This window comes from Rhinopithecus bieti, unplaced genomic scaffold (assembly GCF_001698545.2).
Source record: "Rhinopithecus bieti isolate Rb0 unplaced genomic scaffold, ASM169854v2 scaffold_16234, whole genome shotgun sequence".
Classification (NCBI taxonomy): Eukaryota; Metazoa; Chordata; class Mammalia; order Primates; family Cercopithecidae; genus Rhinopithecus; species Rhinopithecus bieti.
Window position 1 is genome coordinate 585,448 of NW_016808946.1, and position 19,823 is coordinate 605,270.

Sequence of the window (19,823 nt, forward strand, 5' to 3'; positions counted from 1 at the left end):
GTATTTTGATAACAGGGATGCTTCTTGATGAGGACACAGCTGTTTAGCCACTTTCTTCCCTTTCCACTGATCTTATTGATAACTTATTTTTCATTTTCATGATTTCTACAATACTATGTAAATAAGTTAATGGTCTCCATTTTCTCAGGGTTGGAGTTTTTCCCTTTGTAGTAAGAAGGTGCTTAGAGCATTACCTTGTCTTTATTTATTTATTTATTTGAGACGGAGTCTCGCTCTGTCACCAGGCTGGAGTGCAGTGGCGCGATCTCGGCTGACTGCAACTTCTGCCTCCTGAGTTCAAGCGATTCTTCTGCCTCAGCCACCCGAGTAGCTGGGACTACAGGCATGCACCACCACGCCCAGCTAATTTTTGTAGTTTTAGTAGAGATGGGATTTCACCGTGTTGGCCAGGATGGTCTCGATCTCTTCACCTCGTGATCCACCCGCCTTGGCCTCCCAAAGTGCTGGGATTACAGGCTGGAGCCACCGAGCCTGGCCTTACCTCCTCTTACGAAGTATAGATATAGTGAGTGGTCTCCAGGGATCCTTAGAGAAGTGTTCTGTATGAGCTATGCCTGCTTTAGGTGCCTATGAAGCCATGTATAGACAGTGGAATTGGTCTATTTGGCTAAATTGCTTAGCAAGACAGAACATAATGACGTTTTGCTGTGTTTCTGATATTCTACTTTAAGAGGCCATGCTCGTAACAAAATATTAAAACTCTTAGCAAGATATCAGCCTCAGGGCACTATCCTTATTCTTTACAGCAGTCATTTGGAATGCAGAAGAGGTATGGGAGGTGTGCTGGAGTGGTTTTTTTGCCTATCAGTGGAATATAACCTCCCTCATGGTAGGGATTTTTGTCTATTTTACTCATTGATGTATCCCCAATGCTTAGAAGGATATCTTGCACAAAATAGTCCCCTCAATAGATACATTTTAAATGGATGCGTGAATATCAAGGAGATCGCCTTTTTCTTTTCTGTGCTGCCTATCTTCTGAGGAGGGAAAAAAAGAAGTCCTTTGTGTTTCTGGAGGATAGATAAGACTATTTGTGATTTTACTTATTAACTCTGCTAATGGAGAAGACCATGTATTTGAAACTCTGCTACTTGTTATTATAAATCTTAAGATTCTCAAATCTGTCTTACACATGTAAGTGGTAATTTTAAATAACCAAATCAGATAAAATTTCCATGAGTTAAAACTTTTTTTAGTGGTATTTAAAATGTATCTAAAGACCAACAGTAAATCAACTGGGAGCTGCAAAGAATAAAAAGGAAGCTAGAATGAGCATTTGCTCCGCCAGCCACATGGTGACTAGATATTGGACCCTTCATAAAATCTTTTGAACCTTGGACTTAATAGTTTTATTACTATCTATAAAACATATCTAGACTAAGAAATATTAACCCAGTTACTTTCGTAGTATAATAAAGTAACCTCTATAGTTGGGAGTAGCTTCTTTTTACAGTTAGTATACATCAGCAGTAACTCTCAATGACTGTACCCCAACTTTCTTTTTAATAAACTTTTAGTTTTGGAATAGTTTCAGTTAGTGCAGGGAGTTCCTGTATATACTTTACCCAGTCTCCCCTGATGTTAGTATCTTATATAACCATGGTACCTTTGTCAAAACTAAGAAATTACTACTAACTAAACACAAGGCTTTATTTAGGTCATACCAGGTTTTCCACTAATATCCATTTACCATTCCAGAATCCAATCCAGGATACTGCACTGAACCACTCGGGGTCAGTTGGCTTATTCAGAGGCTGTGTAACCTGAGTTCGAACTGTGTGTAACCTGTTCTTTATTCTGCCTTTCCAACAGTGTTCTCCGATTTTAAGGACTTGATTGGCCAGATTTTAATGGAAGTGCTAATGATGTCCACTCAGACTAGAGATGAAAACCCGTTTGCCAGTCTGACAGCCACATCACAGCCAATTGCTGCAGCAGCACGGTCACCAGACAGAAATCTCTTGCTAAATACTGGCTCCAATCCAGGAACAAGCCCCATGTTCTGCAATGTGGGTTCCTTTGGTGCCAGCTCTTTGTCTAGGTTAGTGTGGTTTTCTTTGCACATCTAACTGGTAGTAAAATAACTGTGAAGTATATAGGAGAAGGGAATGTTTGTTTACAGTGTTAATCTGTGTCATACAGGGTATGGCATATATCATATTTGGGGAGGTGGATTTAGTCATTGGAAGTGGAATTCTCTTTTCTAGATGATTACTTTTTGGCTCTCTATGGTTAAGATGTTGGTAGATGAAGTTTTAGAAGCAGTTGACTGTGTGTACTACATCATTCTTCGTATGGGGACTTTATTGTCTTGTAAGTATAGCCTCTAGATCAATAGAGCAATTAGATTATAATTATTTAGATGTTTATCTGCTAGATATACTTGAACTGAAATGATTCTCCTTTAAAAGCTTGATATTTTCTGTTTTAGTCAGTTATCTCAAGTTTTTCTTTGATTTTTCTCTTCTTTCCTCCCTTTCTCAACTAATTTAGCCTCTATGAAAGTAGTCCAGCTCCCACTCCCAGTTTCTGGAGCTCTGTTCCCGTGATGGGCCCGTCTCTTGCCTCACCTTCCCGTGCAGGCGGCCAGTTGGCTGTGCCTTCCACTCCCCTCAGTCCTCACAGTGCAGCCTCTGGAACTGCTGCGGGAAGCCAGCCTTCATCCCCGCGGTATCGCCCCTACACTGTCACTCACCCGTGGGCGTCCTCAGGCGTCTCCATTCTGTCGAGCTCCCCAAGTCCCCCTGCCCTTGCCAGTAGCCCCCAAGCAGTGCCCTCCAGCAGTTCCAGACAGAGGCCCAGCAGCACGGGTCCACCCCTACCACCCGCCTCACCCAGTGCCGCGAGCAGACGCCCCTCCTCCCTGAGGATCTCTCCTAGGTATTTATCCTGCAGGAGACTTGTGTGTGTGTTTGCGGTGCAGGGAAAGGAGATTAACACGGTTTGGAAGAAGTGCTGTGTGACACTGACTCCGTTAAATTGTTGTTGTTTTGGGTTATTAACCTGTGTGGCTAACTAGTTTGGTAGGCATGTACTCTGAGTCCATGCTTCTGCCAGGCTCTGATCATGCCGGAAAGGTTGGGGTGGTCTATTCTATTGTGAGTCCCTTTCTTCCCTTGGAGAGTTGGGGCACACGGGAACCCTTTTTGGCCTTTTGTCCTGTTGCCAGTGGTAGTTGAAATGCAGTCAGACCAAGCAGGTGTGGGAGCAAATCTGGACCTGGTGTATTTTACTTCTGGTGAGTGGGGTGGGTAGGTTCATGCCCTGACATGTTGAGTTTTAGTTATATGTAAGTTCAGTCTCTTAGAAGGAAGGAGTATCAGAATTCCACTAATCCAGTGGCCCCTTCTCTCAAATGTACCTATATGTGTTTCTATAATTTAGGTGAATTATGTTTCTGCATGTCAGTGGCCAAAAGTTTTAGTGTAAGGTTTATTTAAAAGGACAGCAGTTGCAAAAGCTTCTCCCCCTCTTGTTTTTTCTTTGTTCTCTGATGGCCTTTTTTGCTTTTGTTGTGGTAGTATGTACGACAATCCTTTCTCCTTCCTCTTCCTCGCACTTTCTGGGGACAGTAGTGATGAAGAAGATGAAGAAGAAGATGATGATGATGGTGATGATGAAGGTGGTGGTGGTGGTGATGATTTTTCTTGTGTCCAGTTTGGGTCCAGGTATCAGAGGAATGGAGTCTTACCCCTGCATGTGCATAGATGTTTAGGAACTAACTTCTATAAGCTCTAACAAGGGGCGTGCTTTGAATCCAGGCAGGATACGGTCAAATGAGGTGGGCTCCAGAGTATATTGATGTGTTCAGACTTTATGGGATAAAGTAGCACATACGAGTATTTTCTTTTTTTCTTTCTTTCTTTTTTTTTTTTTTGAGACAGAGTTCTGCTCTTGTTGCCCAGGCTGGAGTGCAATGGCACGTTCTTGGCTCACTGCAACCTCCGCCTCCCGGGTTCAAGCAATTCTCCTGCCTCAGCCTCCCAAGTGGCTGGGATTACAGGCACCCGCCACCATGCCTGGCTAATTTTTGTATTTTTAGTAGAGACGGGGTTTTGCCAGGTTGGCCAGACTGGTCTCGAACTCCTGACCTCAAGTGATCTGCCCGCCTTGGCCTCCCAAAGTGTTGGGATTACAAGAGTGAGCCACTGCGCCTGACCTGAGAATTTTCAGAGTTGTCGCCTGGCAAGTTTGGAGGACAACTTTATGTATAATCATTTTTCAAAAGCGTGAAAACAGATTAAAGATCAGTCATCAAGGTTATCCGCCTTTAGATCTAAAATGAAGGACCCTTCATTTGTTGCGAGAATGTTATTGTGAACTACCAGATATGACAACTTGTACTCTCTGAGGCATGTTTGCTTAAGTACAGTTGCATGGGTTGCTGCTATTTAGTAATGGGAGAGGGGCTGGGATTTGAGGGAGGGCTGTGTGTGTGTGTGTGTGTGTGTGTGTGTTCCCTTCCCATCCCCTCTCGGCCTCCCCCACCTCCCCGTTCACCCCCATTGAGCTCAGTCTGGGCAATCCATCGAAGAACATATTTTTTTTTTTTTGAGATGGAGTCTTGCTCTGTCACCCAGGCTGGAGTGCAGTGGCCGGATCTCTGCTCACTGCAAGCTCCGCCTCCCGGGTTTACGCCATTCTCCTGCCTCAGCCTCCCGAGTAGCTGGGACTACAGGCGCCCGCCACCTCACCTGGCTAGTTTTTTGCATTTTTTTTTTAGTAGAGATGGGGTTTCACCATGTTAGCCAGGATGGTCTCGATCTCCTGACCTCGTGATCCGCCCGTCTCGGCCTCCCAAAGTGCTGGGATTACAGGCTTGAGCCACCGCGCCCGGCCTATCGAAGGACATATGAGGTCATACTGTCTGGTATAATAACTGTGACTCTGCTTTCATGTCTAGCCTTAAATTTCTCTTAGCACGTCCTGGACCTCAGTGAAGCCAGACCCCATTTGTTTACAGAGCCTTTGAAATGACCGCAGAGGCTGAAACATAGTTCCGGATATTGCTAAATGTTTACCCCTGGAAACCGAGTGGAAAACACTACTTGGGTTGTGTAGGTGACTTTGAGCAAGAGAATATAATAGCACCTTCTTTCTAATCCTCTGACTCATTGTCTTACAATTTTGCTCTTAAATCGAAGTTTCCTCTGGACTGAGTTGGTGTTTGTGCCTAGCACTGTTCAAAAATAACTCCAGGCTATAAATAGAGACTGCAGTAGGAGTTAGGTACACTTCATTCAATTCGATGGTGTTCAGAAGAATCATTAGGGAATATATAAAGGGACAGGAATGTTGATACAAGGTTGAATATTGATTCAGGAAGGTTGATATTTGTATTACGTTGAACATTTTATCACCATTTTCAAGTAAATTTCCCAAAGGTGAAAGTGTCTTTTCATGTAGATAAAATCCTATTGCATGATTGTAGTAAAAAGGCAGGCATCCTTCCTAGGAATCAGTTTCCACATGGTGAAAGTGCTGTGTTATCTGTTTTACTGTACATTTTCTGTGGGAAAAATTCTCTCTCCCTGGCCTATTTAGTTGTGACTTTCTCTAACAACCATATCAGATTGTGTGCTGCTTTTACTAATACCTCTCTTTCTGGATTTCTAACACCCCTGCCTTGCCTCAGATCTAAATTCTCTCCCTGCTAGGAGGAATAAAATTTACCAAGTGTATAAAAATAGCTGCAAATAGCTTATGGAGCAGTGTGAGCCAGATATGGTGTGAGCACTGGGGCCATTGCCATCCAGCCTACCTTTACTCCTCGCTATCTAGCCTGGCCCCTGTGAGGAAGTGGGCGGGGGGGATGGGCTGGTGGGAAATGGGCGGTTGTGGGCGGGGACGGACAAGAGGGTCAGAGTCACAGAAATACATTCAGACTTGAGCATCCTGAATCCAGACTCACGTTCTGCACCACCACACCGTGCGGACACCCACTTTTCCATTTTCACCCAAACACATCTTGTTTGTTCTTGTTCCTTACTACTGTTTTTGCTTCCGAGAGTCTGTGCATCTACTCGGTTCCCTTGGCGAGGAAGTGTCGGCATTTCGCTCCTTAATTACAAAATGCCATCCCAGTCAGTTGGTATGTCCCTTGTTGGCTGTTACAATGAACCGTGATCATCCAGATTTTGGCAACTTACTGGTTCTTAGTTGATATAAAAAAGAATGCCAAAGCATGGGTAAAAATACGTAACAACTATGTAAACAAATAGAAGAACTTAGGGTTCTTCTAAGTAGGAGCAGAGCCAAGGAGAGCTAGTAAAAAACCTTGTTACTTTTTTTTTTTTTTTTTTTTTTGAGACAGAATCTCGCTTTGTCACCCAAACTGGAGTGCAGTGGAGCAATCTCGGCTCACTGCAGCCTCCACCTCCTGGGTTTAAGCGATTCTCCTGTCTCAGCCTCCCGAGTAGCTGGGATTACAGGCACATGCCACCACACCTGGCTAATTTTTGTATTTTTAGTAGAGACAGGGTTTTACCATGTTGGCCAGGGTGGTCTCAAACTCCAGACCTCAGGTTAAACTGCCCACCTCGGCCTCCCAAAGTCTCCAACTCCTGACTTCAGGTGATCTGCCTGCCTCGGCCTCCCAAAGTGCTGGGATTACAGGCGTGAGCCACTGCGTCCGGCCAAAACCATGTTACTTTGAGCAGTCAGCAAAGAAATAGTATTTTCCTTCCCCCTTTCTAATTGATCTTCCCAGAATTTTGTTTACTCTGAAGTAAGCAATTTTAACACTCCCTTCTTGCCTGGTAAGACTGATGTCACAGAAGAAAGAATCATCAGGGGTTGGATCACTCTCTCCATCCACTGGCCCAGTGCATTCGATGTCTTACAAATGTTTTTGGAAGTAGTTGGGACATACACTTATATGTTAAGTATTTATAAGGGTGATGATAAGGATTAATTTTAAAAAGGTAAAACATTCCTTCTGTAATGTTTTGCAGACTTCTGAGAAAAGAACTGTTTGAGTTATAAGGAACTGCTTTTTGCGGGAGTGGCATAAGGGAGTGAAGTGAGAATTACCGTCTGTGAAGAGATAACTGTTGGGCGCTGGGCTTAATGCATGGGTGATGAAATAATCTGTACAGCAAGCCTCCTTAACAGGAATTTAACTGTGTAACAAACCTTCATATGTACCCCCAAACCTAAAATGAAAGTTAATAAAAATCAATAAACAAAACCTGGAAGTTGATCTGAAAAAAAAAAAAAAAGAATTACCCTGTGATAAAGATACCATAGAAGTTATCCTGAGGAAAATGTTTCTAATTGTTTCTTAGGAAGTTGATGACTAGAAAGAAATTTGGTGGTTTTGTGTTTGTTTTTTAACTGTAGATATTTCAGTGAAGGAGGTCAAATCTTGAATGTCATGAGCCTTATATGAGCAGAGAAAGGGAAAATTAGTGAATAGCGAAAAACGTTGACATTCACCCTCCTGTTTTTGCTGATCGTCACTGCTTGGGGTTGAAACATAGAAACAGTGGAAAAGAAATCTTTCTGGCTGGGCACAGTGGCAAGCACAGGTAATCCTATCACTTTGGAGGCTGAGGTGGGAGGCTTGCCTGAGCCCAGGAGTTAGAGGCTGCAGTGAGTAATGATCATGCCACTGCACTCCAGCCTGGGTGATAAGAGTGAAACCCTATCTCTCTCTTTCTTTCTCTCTCTCTCTCACACACACACGCGCGCACACACACGCGCACACACACACACACACACACACACGATCTTTCCACCATGTCTATCCCTAAGATCCCCCAGTGATTTCCCTTCTCACACAGAGTAAAATCCAAAGCCTCTGACCATGGTCTACAAAGCCCTGCATCTCATGTACACTCCACATACTACACACACACACACACACCGCACACTACACACACACCCCCACATCTAGCACACATGCACATACATGCCCCATTCTAACTTAATCTCCCTCTACTCACCTACTTCTCCTAGTTCGTATACTGGACTCCTGTTTTTTGCACATAATACTCCCTCCTGCCTTAGGCTTTTGTACTTGTTTCTCCCCTTCGGACCACTCTCCTGCTAGATAGCTGTATGGCCAGTTCCCTCACTCTCCTCAGGTCTATAGGGGGTGGCCACTGACCTCATTGTCTCAAACATTATATAGAACACACACGCACCCACGCACGCATGCCATCGCTCTTCATCTGCCTGGTTCCATGCGCTATTCCAGGACCTACAGCAGTGCGTAGAACACAGGACGTCCATTAGCAACATTTGTTAAATGAATTTATGGTGCTTAAATTTGCACAACTCTGACTTTGCCTTGCTACTAGAAAATGCAAGGCTAGGCATGGTGGCTCACACCTGTAATCCCAGCACTTTGGGGGGCCGAGGTGGGTGGATCACTTGAGGTCAGGAGGCTAGAGAGGCTGAGGCAGGAGAATTCACTTGAACCCGGGAGGCAGAGGTTGCAGTGAGCCAAGATCACACCACTGCACTCCAGCCTGGGTGACAGAGCAAGACTCTGTCTCAAAAAAAAAAAAAGAAAGAAAATGCAAATTCCAAAGCCTGCATTTGAGAAGTCAGTAAATGGGAGGGTAATTATAGAAGAAACTGAAACAAAGTCCCTTTAAGAGCAAGTTTTATTGGTGCATTTAAAATGGGATTCAGTCTGCACAGATCTGATGCACGTGTAATCCCTAGGCACATTTTCATTGTGTTTTCAGAAGGATGCAGCTCTGTTTCTATTATGTGAAGTAATTACTTGGTTACATTGGACTGCTAATGTAGTTATCAGAAAATGGTTTGCATATTCTCCCAGAGGGAAGTATAATTTTCTAGATGCTCTTAGGACTTAAATATGACATATTTCCAAGATTTTAGGATGTCACAGTTGTAAAAGCATCATGAATTTTGTAACAGCTGAGGGAAAATATGAAATACTACTTTAAACATTTAGAAATATTTATTTTTTGTTTTGTTTTGTTTTAGACAGAGTCTCACTCTGTCTCCCAGGCTGGAGTGCAGTGGCGTGATCTCAGCTCATTGCAACCTCTATCTCCTGGGTTCAAGTGATTCACCTGCCTCAGCCTCCCAAGTAGCTGGGATTATAGGCACCTGCCACCACGCCCAGCTAATTTTTGCATTTTTAGTAGAGATGGGGTTTCACCACATTGGCCAGGCTGGTCTCGAACTCCTGACCTCAAGTGGTCTGCCTACCTGAGCCTCCCAAAGTATAGAAATATTTCTTCATAGCATAAATTTATGCATGTACGATATACTGCTTTCTCCTTCAATGTCACACTCAAAATATGAATCTACCTCTTTCAGTTTGAATCTAAAATTCTTGTAAATCAGTTTTTGACCATTGATACTTATGCTTGTGTTAGTGAAACTGGCCAGTTTTTCTTGTGATCATGATTTACTCTGGCACCTTTAGGATTAATATTATAATTGTGACACATATTGACAAATACTGAGGTTGATGCTACATTTCCTGTTTGGTTGAAGCTTTGTTTCACTCCCCTCCCCCCTCCCTGCCGCCGCCACACCGCTCCTCTTGAAAGTCAGCTTGTTTGGTGCCTGGCTGGTGATCACTGTGTTAGTCCGTTTACATTGCCATATAGAAAGGGTAATTTATAACGAAAAGAGGTTTAATTGGCTCACGATACCTCAGGCTGTTCAAGAAGCATGACACCAGCATTGGCTTCTTGTGAGGGTCTCAGAAAGCTTTCACTCACGGCAGGAGGTGAAAGGGGAGGAGGCAGGTCACATGGTGAAAACAGGAACAACAGAGAGGAGGAGGAGGATGTCCCAGACTCTTAAACAACCAGATCTCATGTGAACTCACTGAGTGAGAACTCACTCATCACCAAGGGGATGGTGCTAAGCCATTCGTGAGGGATCTGCCCCCATGATCCAGTCACCTCCCCCTAGGCCCTGCTCCAACACTGGGGACTACATTTCAACATGAGATTTGGAGGGGACAGACATCGCAACCATATCAATCACCAAAACCAGTCACCTCCCGCTAGGACCTGCCCCAACACTGGGGACTGCGTTTCAGCATGAGATTTGGAGGGGACAGACATCCCAACCATATCAATCACCAAAACACACTGACCTCTTTTGAAAATTCTCTGATATATCCTGAGTGCCTTTCCTTGCATTGCCTGGCACAAGAAAAGCAATCGTCTACATAGTCTTCTACATACATTGTCACTTTTCATGTGTTAGTGAACGGTTTGTGAAAATATTTCAAGTGGCAGTGAGGGTTTCACATTTAAGTTAAAATGAAGTAGGACGTATTGCCAGGAATGGGAATAATTTCAGTGGCAGTTACATGAGCCAGCACCATCTAAGCATACTGAGTTCACGTGCACGCTCACATGCTGGCTGTGGGTGCTGCATCAGACTGAGGCCTGGCAGCTGGTAAGGACCTATTGACATCAAACATAAGATGCTTTGCAGCCGGATATGGTGGTTCTTGCCTGTAATCCCAGCACTTTGGGAGGCCAAAGTGGGTGGATCACGAGGTAGGAGATTGAGACCATCTTGGCCAACATGGTGAAACCCTGTCTCTATTAAAAATACAAAAATTAGCCAGGCATGGTGGCAGGCGCCTGCAGTCCCAGCTACTTGGGAGGCTGAGGCAGGAGAATGGCGGGAACCTGGGAGGCGGAGCTTGCAGTGAGCCAAGATGGCGCCACTACACTCCAGCCTGGGCGACAGACTGAGACTCCATTTCAAAAAAAAAAAAAAAAGTGCTGGGATTACAGGCATGAGCCACCATGCCCAGCCAATGTCATAGTTGCTCTCTTGCCCAGGCTGGAGTGCAGTGGTGCGATCTCAGCTTACTACAGCCTCCGCCTCCCGGGTTCAAGAGATTCTCCTGCCTCAGCCTCCCAAGTAGCTGAAATTACAGGCACGCGCCACCACGCCCGGCTAAGTTTTTTGTATTTTTAGTAGAGATAGGGTTTCACCATGTTGGTCAGGCTGGTCTTGAACTCCTGTACCTCAAGTGATCCACCTGCCTCAGCCTCCCAAAGTGCTGGGATTACAGGCATCAGCCACCATGCTTGGCCAATAGCATGCCTTTATTCCAAGGTCAATTATGTATATCTTTCCAAAAGTCTAAGGACAATGATGTCCATATAGACATGTGTCCCTTAATGACAGGAATACATTCTGAGAAATGCATCATTAGGCGGATTGGTCATTGTGTGAACAGCATAGAATATACTTACACAAACCTAGATCACACAGCCTACTACACACCTAGGCATTATATATAGCCTGTTTCTCTTAGGCCATAAACCTGTACAGCATGTTAGTGTACTGAACACTGTAGGCAATTCGATGATTATGCCAAATATGGTGAGTATTTGTGTATCTAAGCATATCTAAACATAGAAAAGATACAGTCAAAATATGGCATTATAACCTTGTGGGACCACTATGGTATATTTGGTCCATGATAGAGTGAAATGTTGTTATGTGGCGCTAGTGTTCCAAATATGTTCCAAAATTAGTTATGCATATCTATCTGTCTGTAAAACGTATCAATTCCTCTTGGTCCTGTTAGTTTCTAGACATTAATTGTGTGTCCTGGGTTTAAGTAGGGATGTGTCTCTCACATTCCTGATGTTCCCATACTTTTCTTCTTTTTTTTTTTTAGGACAGCGTCTCTCTCTGTCACCCAGGCAGGAGTGCAGTGGCATGATCTTGGATCACTGCAACAGCCTTCACCCACGTTCAAGTGATTCTTGTGCCTCAGTCTCCTAAGTGACTGGGATTATAGACATGTGCCACCACGCCCAACAAATTTTTGTATTTTTAGTAGAAACAGGGTTTCGCCCTGTTGGTCAGGCTGGTCTTGAACTCCTGGCCTCAAGTGATCCACCTGCCTTGGCCTCTGAAAGTGCTGGGATTACAGGCATGAGTCACCATGCCCGGCCATATTCTCATCCTTTATCATCTTCTGTGTGTAGTTTTTTTGCTCAGTTTATGTTTCCTCATTTTCTTCATTTCAGTACTCCTTACTTTTTCCTGTCGTAATTAATCCCTGTGTGTCTTTTATGTATATCAAATCAGTTTGTGAATTAAACACCAGATTTGTTATGTGGCCTGTCAATGGTTGATTTTAACTTTGTTTAATTTCCTCAAATTTAACTCTTGTGATTATGTTTGTTTTTTGTCTCAGAGGATAGTTATTACTAACATAACAGTGCTTCACAGTGTATACTGCTGATATTTTACAGAGTACCTCCACTTTATTTCATTAAAACCCCACTGCAAAAGAGATAGAGGTTCTAGGTTCAGGTAACAAGTAAGCAGTGGGGTTGAGACTGGAACCTACGTATGGTTACTCCTAATACAATATTTTTGTTTTGTCTTTTATTCTGCTACTTTACCTTTTCACTGATAGTTTTGGAGTTTTATGTTGATAGCAAATATGTTCATGTCTCCTCCTAACTGGAGAGTTTTTTAACCTCTGGTTCTGTTGCCAAATGTTAGATGAGGGCTTTTGAGATCCACGGTGGAAGTCACAAAGAGGAGGGCTGTTTTGTTAGTCCCTTATAACTTCTCCCTGAAAGAGTTCGATTACAGCAGTGGCATAGTCTGGCTTTACCTACAGGTCTCTGAGTGATGCCATTCTTTTTGGTTAAAGGACCTGTGATGTCCCTTCCAATGTTCAACATTTGGTACCAGTTCTTAGTGCTTCTGGTTTTATAAGTTGCCACCCCCTAACACTTGGTACCAGTTCTTAGTGCTTCTGGTTTTATAATTGCCACCTGCAGTAAGAAGCAACCCTTCTTAGGTCCCTAAAATGTTACTAAAACTTACTGTTGTTGGCTTTGGAGCAGGTAAAACGAGCAGTCAGGGTGGATCTTGGCAGCATGGGTGTTTGTGCTTTGTTATGTGTGCAGGGATCCTAACAGGCTTTCTGCTGCAGAAATGCAAACCGTGCCAAAAATATTCAAGAGATAAGAATCATAATTTCTTTTTATCTTCTCTAAAGTTTGGGAGCCTCTGGTGGAGCAAGTAATTGGGATTCCTACAGTGACCATTTCACCATTGAAACCTGCAAAGAGACAGATATGCTGAACTACCTCATCGAGTGTTTCGACCGAGTTGGAATAGAGGAAAAAAAAGCACCAAAGGTAATATGAAATGCATTAACTTAAAAAAAAAAAAAAAAAAAAAAGCCTAGTTATTTGTTTGATTATCCCCACGCCTGGAGCATTCATTCATTTATTCAATCAGTAAAGTAATTATCGAGCATTTGCCATGTGCCAGGCACAGTACTAGGAACTTAGGATGTGTCAATGAACAAAACAGAGCTTCCTGCCCTCGTGGAACTCACATTCTAGTGGAGACAGGGCCAAGGTGTGAACCTAGATGGCCTGGCTTCAGAGTCCTCTCTTGACCACACTGTAGCTGGGTACCGCCAGTGACTCATATGGCCCTGATAATTCTGCTGGTTGGTTATAATAACCAACATTATGGCGTCTCTGTAGATTGCCAAGGACTGTGCCAGGTCAACATTAGCTTGTATCCTCACAGTTGCTCTGTTAGTGCAGTGGAACCCAGTATGACATAGGCATTCTTTTTCCAAGGTATGACTAAGCAAATAACTCTCAGAGAGATTAAATACTTGTCCAGAATCACATAAATAATAAGTTGCAAGGCTGGGCCTAAACTCAGTAAGCTACCCTTTTCCCATCATTTCTCTTGACTGGCTTCATTGTTTTATCATTTTATTCCTATTTCATTTTCTGATTTTAGTTTTACATTAGAAACGAACCTGTTGTCCACTGGTTAGTTTCATATTTGTAAAGGGCCTTCTTTGGGCTTTGCTGTACTTAACCTTAGCGGAAGCAAAATGAGTGGGCATGTCTTCAAGGTTTTTTGTTTTTTTGTGTTTTGAGAGGGAGTCTTGCTCTGTCACCCAGGCTGGAGTGCAGTGGCGTTATCTCAGCTCACTCATCCTCCACCTCCTGGGTTCAAGCAGTTCTCCTGCCTCCCCTCCCCGGTAGCTGGGATTACAGGCACCTGCCACCACCCCAGCTAATTTTTTTTTTTTTTTTTTTTTTTTTTTTTGAGACAGAGTTTCACTCTTGCTGCCCAGCCTGGAGTACAATGGTACAATCTTGGCTCACTGCAACCTCCACCTCCCAGGTTCAAGCGATTCTCCTGCCTCAAGCCTCCCGAGTAGCTGGGATTACAGGCATGAGCCACCATGGCCGGCTAATTTTGTATTTTTAGTAGAGATGGGGTTTCTCCATGTTAGTGAGGCTGGTCTCGAACTCCTGACCTCAAGTGATCCTCCCACCTTGGCCTCTCAAAGTGCTGTGATTACAAGCGTGAACCACCCCGCCCGGCACACCTAGCTAATTGTTATANTTTTGTTTTTTTGTGTTTTGAGAGGGAGTCTTGCTCTGTCACCCAGGCTGGAGTGCAGTGGCGTTATCTCAGCTCACTCATCCTCCACCTCCTGGGTTCAAGCAGTTCTCCTGCCTCCCCTCCCCGGTAGCTGGGATTACAGGCACCTGCCACCACCCCAGCTAATTTTTTTTTTTTTTTTTTTTTTTTTTTTTTTTTTCCATGTTTTTTTTTTTTTTTTTTTTTTTTTTTTTGAGACAGAGTTTCACTCTTGCTGCCCAGCCTGGAGTACAATGGTACAATCTTGGCTCACTGCAACCTCCACCTCCCAGGTTCAAGCGATTCTCCTGCCTCAAGCCTCCCGAGTAGCTGGGATTACAGGCATGAGCCACCATGGCCGGCTAATTTTGTATTTTAGTAGAGATGGGGTTTCTCCATGTTAGTGAGGCTGGTCTCGAACTCCTGACCTCAAGTGATCCTCCCACCTTGGCCTCTCAAAGTGCTGTGATTACAAGCGTGAACCACCCCGCCCGGCACACCTAGCTAATTGTTATATTTTTTTAGTAGAGATGGGGTTTCACCATGTTGGCCAGGTTGTGTTTTTTTTTGAGATGGAGCCTTGCTCTGTCGCCAGGCTGGAGTGCAGTGTCACAATCTCAGCTCACTGCAATCTCTGCCTCCTGGGTTCAAGTGATTCCCCTGCCTCAGCCTCTCGAGTAGCTGGGACTATAGGCGTGCATCACCATGTCTGGCTAATTTTTTGTCTTTTAGTAGAGACGAGGTTTCACCATGTTGGCCAGGATGACGTCGATCTCCTGACCTCGTGATCTGCCTGTCTCGGCCTCTCAAAGTGCCGGGATTACAGGCGTGAGCCACACGCCTGGCCCAGGCTAGTCTTACACTTCTGACATCAAGTGATCTGCTCGCCTTGGCCTCCAAAGTGCTGGAATTACAGGTGTGAGACACCGCGCCCGGCCTCCAAGCTTCTTAAGTATAAATTTGATCACCTCAAACTTACACTTCTTTCTTCTCTGACATCAATTTCTGCAGAGGCAGTACACTTGGAAGGTACAGTTACTGTAGTTCGTTCACTAAGAATAAAGGAAGAGGAAAGCATGCTGTTTACTGATGGTCCCTCCCTTTTAACTCTTGTTTTTAATAGCATGAAATTGTATTGTTTGTTTCTTGTTGTCCTCACTTCCACCTTTCCTTTTCAGATGTGCAGCCAGCCAGCAGTCAGCCAGCTTCTGAGCAACATCCGCTCACAGTGCATATCCCATACTGCTTTAGTACTACAAGGCTCCCTAACACAGCCCAGGTATGAAGACCCGTGACGTGCTTGACATTAGCTGGCAGAAGGCCCTAGCCATCAGTGGACATCAGGCTCTCCGGCCATTCTTGCACCACCTTGGATAACTCCCTTCCTCACCTGTAAAATGAAGATCCCTTTCCTTCTCTAAAATACCATGAAAATAAACGCTCCTTTTTTCCTCATCTTCTAAAGTAGTACAAAGCATATTTTAAAAGAAATGAGTTATGTTTTAAGAATTCTGCCTGCTTTTTGAAATAGACCATTGTTGAAATATGTGGACAAACAAGGCAGAAAATTAGTAACTGACTGTACAGCAACTGCCTGAAGTTGGTGGAAGTATTTGATAAATGTGTGGATCATCACCTTCCATGTATAACATGGTCAATTTCTGTTATTGAGTGATAAAGGATAGTAATGGATTGGATAGTTTAGGAATCAACCGAAGTGCTACATTGTTTGTTTCTGAGGAGTCTATAAAGGTTGCAAATTTTTTGTTTTTATTTGGTTTTTTAAAATTTTTTTCTTTGTCTCTGATTCTTCTAAAGGTAGCAAGTTTTAAAAGGATGTATATTTCATTTCTTTTATATAAAAAAAATCTAAAGGAAAAAGTTTACATTTAAAAGTTTTGGCCAGGTGTGGTGACTCACACCTGTAATCCCAGCACTTTGGGAGGCCGAGGCCGGCGGATCACCTGAGATCAGGAATTTGAGACTGGCCTGGCCAACATGGTGAAGTTCCGTCTCTACTAAATATACAAAAACCTTAGCTGGGTGTTGTGGCGCATGCTTGTAATCCCAGCTACCTGGGAGGCTGAGGCCAGAGAATCGTTTGAACCCAGAAGGTGGAGGTTGCAGTAAGCCGAGATCATGCCACTACACTGCAGCCTGAGTGATAGAACAGAACTCTGTCTCAAAAAATAAAAATTAAAAAAAAAAGAAATTAAAAGTTTACACTCCAGGCTCACGCCTGTAATCCTAGCACTTTGGGAGGCTGAGGCAGACAGATTGCCTGAGCTCAGGACTTCAGGACCAGCCTGGGCAACATGATGAAACCCTGTCTCTACTAAAAATACAAAAAATTATCTGGGCATGGTGGCACGCACCTGTAATCCCAACTACTGGGGAGGCTCAGGCATGAGAATCACTTGAACCTGGGAGGTGGAGCTTGCAGTGAGCCGAGATTGTGCCACTTAACTCCAGCCTGGGTAACAGAGCAAGACTGTCTCAAAAACTAATAATAATAATAAATAAAAGAAAAGTTCACAAACACAGTGTTACATTTTATTTATACTAGGTGTTCTTAATGTTGTTTTGTACACCATAACCATATATTTTGAAACTTTTCAAAAGAGGGAAAATTATATACATGTACCAAAACTTTAAAAAATGTTCCTTGATTAAAATTAATAAGTCCTCAGCCACTACTAATCTTTTTTCCCCCAATTTAGATGAGGCATAAAGAAGTAAAAGAAACATATAATGCGGCCAGGTGTGGGGGCTCATACCTGTAATCCCAGCACTTTGGGAGGCTGAGGCAGGTGGATCACCTGAGGTCAGGAGTTTGGGACGAACACGGTGAAACCCCTTCTCTACTAAAAATACAAAAATTAGCTGGGTGTGGTGGCGGGCACCTGTAGTCCCAGCTACTCGGGAGGCTGAGGCAGGAGATCACTTGAACCTGGGAGGTGGAGGTTGCAGTGAGCCGAGATCACACCACTGCACTGCAGCCTAGGCAGCAGAGCGAGACTCTGTCTCTTAAAAAAAAACAAACAACAACAAAAAACCATATAATACTTATTTTTTATTTATTTATTTTTATGATGATTATTATTTTTTTAAGAGACAGGATCTCACTCTCTTGCCTAGACTGGAGTGTTCACTATAACCTCAAACTCCTGGGCTCAGGCAGTCCTCCTGCCTCAGCCTTCCAAGTCGCCAGGACTCCAGGCACACACCATCTTGTTCAGTTGATATTTTCATTTTTTGTAGAGACAGAGTCTTCCTGTGTTGCCCAGACTGGTCTTCAACTCCGGGCCTCAAGTGATCCTCCCACCTCGGCCTCCCAAAGTGCTGGGATTGCAGGCATGAGCCACCGTGCCTGGCCATGCTTCCTTTTTTGAGTGCTTCATTTTTAAAGGGCTCTGTGTAGGAAAAGATGAATTCTTTGAAACTTCCCATAGTTTCTCATGAAAAAGACCAAAAAGTGATTACTATTGGTAAGAAGGGTTAGCTTTTGCCTGAAACTATTTTGCAGAATATGTGGGAGATGTTAAGTTTGACTTTTGACTGGGCAGTTGTTGCTGACATGACATTTCACGTGCCTCTGTAGTGAGTTGACTTCATCACCGTCCCTAATGTTCATGGGTCCACAGGTCCTTGCAGCAGCCGTCCTTCCTAGTGCCGTATATGCTGTGTAGGAATCTCCCATATGGCTTCATTCAGGAACTGGTGAGAACCACTCACCAGGATGAAGAAGTGTTCAAGCAGGTACGGTCGTATGAGTTTGCTCTTGCAAATTTTAGCCTGAGAGCCTCTATGCCGAGGCTAATTTCTGAATACACCATACATTGAAAATTCTTGCCTGAATTCGAACATCCATGTGTTACTTGCTTAGAGAGAAGGCCTACCCCATAGTCTTTTGAGGAAATCGGATTGACAGCTGCATTGTTCAAATCATGTGCCCGTTTCAACAAATCAGTCAAACATCTATCTTTTAAACAAGGTCTATGCTAGGTGCTTCGGGCAATATGAAAAAAATATTTAAGGCCCCATTCCTGATTTCAAGGAGCTTTTGAAACAAGAATACCCAGAGACAGCATAAGGCATGATGTGCTTTGCCAGATAAGTAGTGTCAAAAATTCGTTCTCTGAGTTTGTAAGGTTTACAACTTAGTGACCATATTAGCTCATTGGCAGCCTGCACGCCATATAGAATCTTTGTCTTCTTCCCACTAGGAAAGATGTCTCATATCTCCCTAATTGTTTCATTTAGTGTTTATACATTGTTTTGGTATCTCATTGTGTAAAGCCAAGTGAAAATGCGGGTATGTAGTGCTTAAAAATAAAGCTGTGTGCGTAGTCTTGAAGGTTTCTTCCGAGGTGAAACTTTGTCGTTAACATTACTGTTGGAAGGACCTGTTTGGGAAAGTAAGCCCTTTGCCTTGGCAGCTTTCACACAAGTTTTTTCCCCGATGAAAGGGTTTCTATCAAATTTTCTTACAGTTTGCTGTATCATCACTTCCTTTTTTGTGACTACAGAGAATAACAGAGGCAATAGCTATAATTGGTATGATTCCTTTCACTCTGTTTTATACCTTAGATTATTTATAACGGTTAATTTTAAAACCTTTGAATTCTTGAGAATTGTGTTTTCAGCAGGGTTCAAAATATTTGTAAAAGAAGCAGCCAGGATCCAAGAATAAAAATTCCAATTAGTGTTGTGTACTCTGTCTGGAATTCACTGACTGTTTATCTTAAATGATAATGTTACTGACTAATGGAAATATGAATGGCAGCATAGTGAGCTTTTCTTCTCTAGAAGGATAAGTGAACTCTAAGGAAAATAAATCACTGTCAACCGGGCACGGTGGCTCATGCCTGTAATCCCAGCACTTTGGGAGGCTGAGGCAGGTGGATCGCCTGAGGTCAGGAGTTCAAGACCAGCCTGGCCAATGTGGTGAAACCCTGTCCCTACTAAAAATGCAAAAATTAGCGACAGGCTCCTGTAATCCCAGCTACTTGGGAGGCTGAGGTGGGAGAATTGCTTGAACCCAGGAGACGAGGTTACAGTGAGCCGAGATTATGCCACTGCTTTCCAGCCTGGGCGACAGAGCAAGACTCTGTCTCCAAAAAAAAAAAAAATTACTGTCTTGGAAGGTTTAATTGATGCACTACATTAGAGAGGTAATGGGTAGTAATTAGAATACTTTTCCTGTTCAAGAAGCTATCATTTGAGGAATCGAGTAGTTCTCTCTATATAAAATCAGCCCAGTGACCAGCTGAAAGGGGTATATTGAGCCTATTTGATTCTAAACAGACTTACACAAGAGGAGATGACCTCTGTGTGTGTTTCGTTTGCTTGTTTCCCCGTCACCAGCTTTGGGCAGAGAAGTCCCGCGTTTGTGAAATTCATATAAC

General features: G+C 43.5%; 1 protein-coding gene across 3 annotated transcripts in view; it reads left to right on the forward strand.

The window, feature by feature from the left end:
- The window catches only part of UBE4B (ubiquitination factor E4B), an 81,050-nt gene that overhangs the window by 531 nt on the left and 60,696 nt on the right, over positions 1-19,823 (forward strand). The window contains exons 2-7 of one of the 3 annotated variants that reach the window (XM_017888005.1): positions 1,834-2,062; positions 2,515-2,901; positions 3,543-3,689; positions 13,013-13,154; positions 15,594-15,694; positions 18,060-18,174. In XM_017888005.1, the coding sequence (XP_017743494.1) occupies positions 1,872-2,062; positions 2,515-2,901; positions 3,543-3,689; positions 13,013-13,154; positions 15,594-15,694; positions 18,060-18,174 (1,083 nt within the window). In that variant the 5' untranslated portion in view covers positions 1,834-1,871. The remainder of the gene's footprint in view (positions 1-1,833; positions 2,063-2,514; positions 2,902-3,542; positions 3,690-13,012; positions 13,155-15,593; positions 15,695-18,059; positions 18,175-19,823) is intronic. The other 2 variants (XM_017888006.1, XM_017888007.1) reach the window with 2 other exon arrangements.